The sequence below is a fragment of the Tamandua tetradactyla genome, chromosome X (assembly GCF_023851605.1).
Source record: "Tamandua tetradactyla isolate mTamTet1 chromosome X, mTamTet1.pri, whole genome shotgun sequence".
In the NCBI taxonomy this organism is placed as follows: domain Eukaryota; kingdom Metazoa; phylum Chordata; class Mammalia; order Pilosa; family Myrmecophagidae; genus Tamandua; species Tamandua tetradactyla.
The window spans coordinates 4,779,638-4,786,300 of NC_135353.1; the positions used below are offsets into that span (position 1 = coordinate 4,779,638).

Consider the following 6,663-nt stretch of genomic DNA (forward strand, 5'->3'; position numbering starts at 1 on the left):
CATAATAGTTTAATTGTAAACAATGCTAATAAAGGGGGTAGGGTGATGTGATGGTCAGGTTCATGTGTCAACTTGGCCAGGTGGTGGTTCCCACTTGTCTGGTCAGGCAAGCCCTGGCCTGTCTGTTGCTGTGAGGACATTTCATGAACTTAAATCATGACTATGTTGGCTGTATCCACAGATGATCAGCTAAGGGGAGTGTCTTCTGCAATGAGTGACACTTAATCTAATCACTGGACAGCTTTTAAGGAGGATTCAGAAGAGACATTCATTCTTCCTGCTTCAGCCAGCCAGCCTCCCCTGGGAGTTCAATGAGAACCTTCATTGGAGCTGCCAGCTCGCAGCCTGCCCTACAGACCCTGGACTCTACATCCCCATGGTTGAGTGAGACACTTTTATAAATTTTATATTTACAGATGTGTCCTGCTGATTCTGTTTCTCTAGAGAACCCTAGTTAATACAGGTGGGGAAAGGAGGATGACTTCTACTACTCAAATAAGTGATAATCCAGGATAAATCTCAGGAAAATAGCCAGTGGATCAGGTAAACACATTCTCTTCCAGTGGCAAATCTTGTGCATAATTTCATTTACTTGTAAGTAGTGTGGGCAGGGAGCAAAAGCAAGCCCATAACATCAACATCCTACAGCTCTATAGAGCTAGAGCTCAGGGAAATTATCAGTCCCTCTCATGGCAAAAAGTCACACGTACTGGAAACCCCTTACTACCTTAAATGGCTCCGTTGTGAAAGGAGATACAATTTAAAATGTCTCAGGAGCTCTTGTTTCTGGGTCTGGGGCAGGCCCGTTCTGCCTTCTGTCAGGATGTAGGTAACAACTATCAAAACATCAGATGCTAAAAAAGTTCCAAATCCTGTGAAGTAGCATGAAAATGTGAGCCAGGATCACCACAGCCCTTCTGTTGTTTTCTATTTGTCAAAGTAAGTCACCATACCAATGTGGATTCCAGTGGTGGGGAACGAGGCTCTACTTCTTGCCAGAAGGAACTTTGAAGGCATATTGCAACCCAGGGAGCGACAAATTGGGGACACTTTAAAAATGAATCTAGCACAGGAGTTGATGAGCAAGTTGCTCACTTACACTTAGCCGGGACCATCAGATATGTCCTTCCCCATGTTTGTGTCTGGGGATGCTGGGTGAGGGCAGCTGCAGGGTGCCTGCATGGCCATGCTGAAGGGTGTACTGGGGGCCACTCTCAGCAAACTCCCAAAGCTGCTGGCCAAATGGGCAGCCCACCTTAGACATGCCAGATATTGGCTGAGTTCCCTGGAGGCCTCTCTTGACAAAGTATACAGAAGCAGAGACTCACATACACACCCTGTCACCTGGACTGGTACCTGAGTATTGCCCCCTATTTTAGTTTGTAAGCTGCTGGAATGCGATATACCAGAATCGGAACAGCTTTTCAAAAGGGGAATTTAATAAGTTACAAGTTTACAGCTCTAAGGAAGTGAAAGTGCCCAAATTAAGGCATGAAAAAGAGGTTACCTTCACTCAAAAAAGTCCTTCGTGTCTGGGACACCTCTGTTAGCTGGGAAGTCACGTGGCTGGCATCTGCTGTCCCTTGTCCCTGGACTCCATTGCTTTCAGCCTCTGTTCCTGTTGTGGGTTCCTCCATTTGCTTCCCCAGGGCTGGCTTTCCTCTCTTGGCCTCCCTTGGCTCTCTCCAGGCTCTGCTTTGGTTAACATCTCATGGCGACGTCTGCTGGGCTCCAAGCATCTCCACACACCTGTGTTTCTGTTCTCTAACGTCAGCATCTGTGCCAGCTCTGCTCTGAAGTTTCTGTTGGCTCTGTCATTTCTGAGGTTTCTCCAAAACGTTTCCCCTTTTAAAGACTCTAGTAAACTAATCAAGTCCCACCTGGAATGGGTGGAGTCACATCTCCATCTAATAAAAAGGCCACACCCACAATTGAGTGTGTCACATCTTTGTGGAAATGTTCTAAAGTTTCTGCCCTATAGTATTGGATTAGGATTAAAAGAAAGGGTTTACCTCCACAAGATTGAATCAGGATTAAAATGTGGCTTCTCTGGGGTACATAATACTTTCAAACTAGCACACCCCCCACAACCCCCTTTCTCCTTAGGTACAAAGTTGGGACCACTGAGCTGGCCTAAACACCTAGCTTCTGATATCCACACCATATTGGCCACCCCACTCCTTTCTATTCCCGCACCCTTGCGGCCATACTGAAGGCTTACTGCATTCCCTTGGAAGGTAGAGCTCCACTACTACCCTGCAAAATAAGGGCTCTGATTGCTTATGTGAAGGGCAGAGATGTTTGGTGACTCAGCTGCTACTGAATCCAAAGCCTATATTCTTCCCAGTGCAATGGCTTCCTAAGTGGTGCAGGCTGGCTTTACGGCATGAGGAACTGTGATGAGAGTCTTCAGTTGGGAACATTTCACCTGTGCCTGTCCCAGAGGTCCCAGGGATGATGCAGCAGGCCTGTGAATGCAGGGTGACACCGGGGATCTCCTCTGGAGACCCAAGGACTCCCAGTGTTCTGCACCATACTAACAAAGTACTTTTTGCCAGCTTCTCCCTCTCCCCACACGTCCCCAAGAGCTAGGCCATTTTGTTGGTAGAGGGCCAAATGGGTGCACCTTTACTTCTATGGCACCAAGCCTTGCCACATCAAAACCCTTATCGCGCGGGTCCTGTCGCCCTGGCGACCGTGAGGCTCCTTCACGTGCTCTCCGGATCCAGCCATTTGTCCTGTACAGAGACGCCGAGGACTTGCTCCCTCATCTGCCGGGTTGTTTTTTGGGGGAGAACCGGGAAGCCCGCGTGGCTTTGATGTACAGAGGACAGGGAAAACCTTGGTCTGAGGAGCCCCGTCCCCTAGGCTGCGGCGGGGTCTGCTGACACTCCTGCCCCAGGGCTTTTAGGCAGCCTCGGTGGCGGCCTTGCCCCCTGCAGGCGGCATTTTCGCGGGCAGCGGCAGCGTCTGCACGCTCGGAGAAGGTGAGCGGGTTGGCAGGGGCGTTGTTCTGCGCAGATTCCGCAATCACTGCGGGAACCCTGCTCAGTCGGGGACTGGGGGGTGGGTCGGGGACGAGAGAGGGTGGGGCACCCCTGGCTGCAGGGGTCCGCTGCGGGTGCGGGGGACGGTGAAGGGGACTCTGGTTACGGGGGAAGCGGGGCGCGGGAGAGGGGCTGCTGGCCCAGCGCAGGGGAAGAGAAGAGGGCGCAGGGCTGCTGGGTGCCGAGGATCGGGGAGGGGAGGGATACCGGTCGCAGGGTTCTTTGGGCTGTGGGGACACAGGTATTGAGAGAAGGGGAGGGGCTTTTGGCCACTGTGGTCCTGTGGGGGGCGCCGGCCACGGTGAATGGGAGGACCCCCTTGGCGGCGTCGCGGTCTCCCCTGAGAGGCCGTGAGGCATGTGGCCGGAGAGGGTGGGGCTCCAGGCGCGGGTGCACCCCGCGAACCTGCGCCAGGCTCCGAGGCGCGGCGGTGGGAGGGAGCGGGGTCCTGGCGGGGGCGGGGCGTGTGGCGCAAACGTTCCTCTCTCCCTTTTGCATTCCCAGGCTGCAGAGACTGCACCGAGTCCCCAGATCCGATTGTGTCCCACTCAGCCTAGGTCCAGGGCACTGGCGCTGGCGCTGCTGCGCGATTGGTGCAGGTGGATGGGCGCGAACATGCAGTGCTCTCTGCTCATCTTCGGCATCCCGGAGGACTGCGCGGAGGAGGAATTCCAGGAGGCCTTGCAGGTCGCCCTATGGCGCCTCGGCAGGTACCGAATGCCACATCTTCAGAAAGGAACTTCAGGCCAGGGGCGCCTTGATAGCATTTGCTGAGGATTTAAAAGGAAGTTTGAACCCCTGAAAAATACTAGACAAGGGGAGGCCCTGGACGGTGATCTTCCTGCTCCAGGTCCTGGCGAGTTACAGGAAACACTCGCTGTCCCTGTTCAGCCCCAGGGGCAAGCAGTGGCTGGCAGGACAGGTGAGACAAGAACCAGACGTGAGGTAGGAGCTGAGGATGTAGCCGTAGTTGCAGCTGAGAAAGGAGCTAGAGGGGAGGTAGGAGCTGCAGGTGCAGAAATTGCAGGTGAGACAGGAGCCACAGACTAGGCGGAACTCAGAGATGACGCAGGAGCCAATAGTGAAGAAGGAGCTGCAGGTGAGTTGGGAGCTGCAGGTGGGACAACTGCAGATGTGGCAGGAACTGCAGGTGAGGGAGGAGTTGCAAGTGAGTCAGAAGCTGCAGGTGTGGCAGAAGTTGCGGGTGCCACAGAAGCTACAGATGAAGCAGGAGCCACAGGTGTGACAGAAATTATAAGTGCCACAGGAGCTGCAGGTAAGGTAGGAGCTGCAGGTGGGACAACCGCAGATGGAGCAGGAGCAGGAGCAGCAGGTGAGGGAGGCGTTTTGGCTGCGGCAGGATCTGCAGGTGAGGCCAGAGCGGCAGGTGAGGCGACAGCCTGGGCCAGCAGATGGAGGCAGGCCCTGTACCCCCTGCTGGAAAGCGTGACCTACCAGGAGCTGAGACGCTTTTCCGGGAGGCCAGAGCCCCGCCCCGGAGAAGAGTCCTTCGAGGACTGGCTGAACCACATCAACGACATGCTGTACCTGTGGCGCCAAGTGTCGGAACAGGAGAAGAGGAGGAGGCTGGTGGAGTGCCTGAGCGGGCCCGCTCTCGACCTCATGTGTCGCCTGCTGGCAGAAAACCCCGAGCTCCCGGCGCAGGAGTGCCTGTCCGCCTTCGTGCAGGTGTTTGGAAACAAGGACACCCGCGTCACGGCGCGCCTCAAGGTCCTCACCTGCGCGCAGCGGCCCCAGGAGAGCCTCTTTGCCTACGTGATGCGCCTGGAGGGCCTGCTGCAGGCGGCCTTGGAGAAGGGAGCGGTGGACGCGGCCATCGCCGACCAGGTGCGCGCCCGCCAGGTGCTGATGCGGGCCCGCCCCAACGCCACGTTGCGGAAGAAGCTGGAGAGGCTGCGGCTGCAGAGACGGCCCCCTGGCTTCATGGGGCTGCTGCGGCTCGTCCGGGAGACCGAGGCCTGGGAGGCTGCCCTGGCCAGGAGCGAGCAGGGCCACGCGGAGCACGGGCCCAGGGTGGCCGGGGGAGCCCTGGGGGCCGCCCCTGCCGCGGAGACCCCTCAGCAAGATGGAGATGCCCCTGCCCCGGAGGGCGTCGGTCAGGCAGGGCCCCTAGAGGCCCCCGGGGCCAGCGCCCCCGCCCCGCCCCAGGTGGGCAGTGTTTCTGGGGTAGGCGCCCAGGGGGCCCAGGGGACCCCCGGGGAGGAGTCGGGAAACGCAGGCGGGGCTGGGGAGGGGAGCCACCCCGAGGCCCCTTGGGGCAAATAGGCTCCCAACGCCCAGGGTCCCCGGGTGCCCTGCCTCCTGCCCGGGGCCCCAGCCACCACCCTCAGCCCTTCCAAGGGGCCCAGATGACCATGTTCCACACAGAGTCCCGGGAGGGGGTGGGGGGAAGGGGCAGGCTCCCCACCACAGCATCTCTAAGCAGCCCCCGCCCCATCCCTGGCCACTGGGCAGCCTGCCAGGAAGCATTCCTGAGCCGGGGCCTGTGGCCTTTAGTGGCGGTTCCAAGTTCTCTGTTGCAATTCCTTCTAAATGAGTTCATTTATGGTTCTCTTCAATGAAGTTCATTGACTATGTCCTTTGGGTCTCGTTTCTGATGGGGGCAGTTGAGGGCGGATCTGCTGGGGAAGGGGTGGGGGCAGGAGCCTGGAACCCCACCCTGGAGGGGCCGTGGGTCCCCTAGGCGGAAGGGAGCCAGGCGACAGGTCGCAGGTGGGTGCTGGTGGTGGCCTGGGAGCCCCCCAGAAAGAAGTGGGCAGGACATGGGAGGGAGGCTGAGGGGAGATGGGCAGCAGCCCGAGGCCTGGGATTACCCTCCAGTATTGCAAGCTATTTATTATTTATTTTTTGGAGGGTGTGTCTGGGTGGGTGGGTGGGGATTGGCTTCGTCCACGGTCGGTCGAGGAATGGAACCCGGGTCTCAGGCATGGCAGGGGAGAATTCTGTCACTGAGCCACTGCTGCACCGCCCCACCGATAGCTTTATAATACATTTTAAAATTATTCTCATGTCTCTACTGTGTCTAGAACCGTTGTTTTAGAGCTTTGTGTGTGGAAGCCGGCGTCGGGAGGAATAGGCGTCAAGGCGCGAAAGCCGGGAGCGGCCATGGGCTGCCAGGACACCGGACAGCGGGCGCAACACGTGCGCGCCTGCGCGCCCGGCCCCTGCGCGTCTCCGGCAGCGCGGCCCTCGTGTCTGCGCCTGGCCCGCGCGCCAGACTCCCGTGTGCGCCTGCGCGCCGCCGCCATTTCCTGCCTCCGCGGGCTCGGGCCGCAGTGCCCGCCGGGAAATTCAGCGTCTGCAGCAAAATGGCTGCTGCGGACCCGCTCATTCTCGGTGGCGCTTCTCCCGCCGCGGTGCCCGCTCCGGCCGCTGGATGGCGCCCGAGGATCACAGATGGGCCCGGCGCGCTCGGTCCCTTCCCCCGCGGGCGATGGCGGCGGCGGTGACCCGACGGGGCGGCGCTGTTCCCTCCGGGCACGTGCGGCCGCGGCGGAGGTCAGCTCGGGGGCGGCCGGGAGCCCCGAGGGGAGCTGCGGCCCTCCCGCCCCTGGCCGGCCTGCGACGCCGGGACACCCGCCTTCCCAGCCGGCTC

At 58.7% G+C, this 6,663-nt stretch overlaps 1 protein-coding gene across 1 annotated transcript; it reads left to right on the plus strand.

Annotated features, from left to right (window-relative positions):
- Nucleotides 1-3,404: 3,404 nt before the first annotated feature.
- On the plus strand, nucleotides 3,405-5,514 carry LOC143671075 (paraneoplastic antigen-like protein 6B). The gene is given in 4 exon segments (XM_077146029.1): nucleotides 3,405-3,766; nucleotides 3,768-3,898; nucleotides 3,901-3,969; nucleotides 4,357-5,514. Coding segments are annotated over 4 exon segments (1,539 nt in total). The 3' UTR covers nucleotides 5,334-5,514.
- The last annotated feature ends 1,149 nt before the right edge of the window (nucleotides 5,515-6,663 follow it).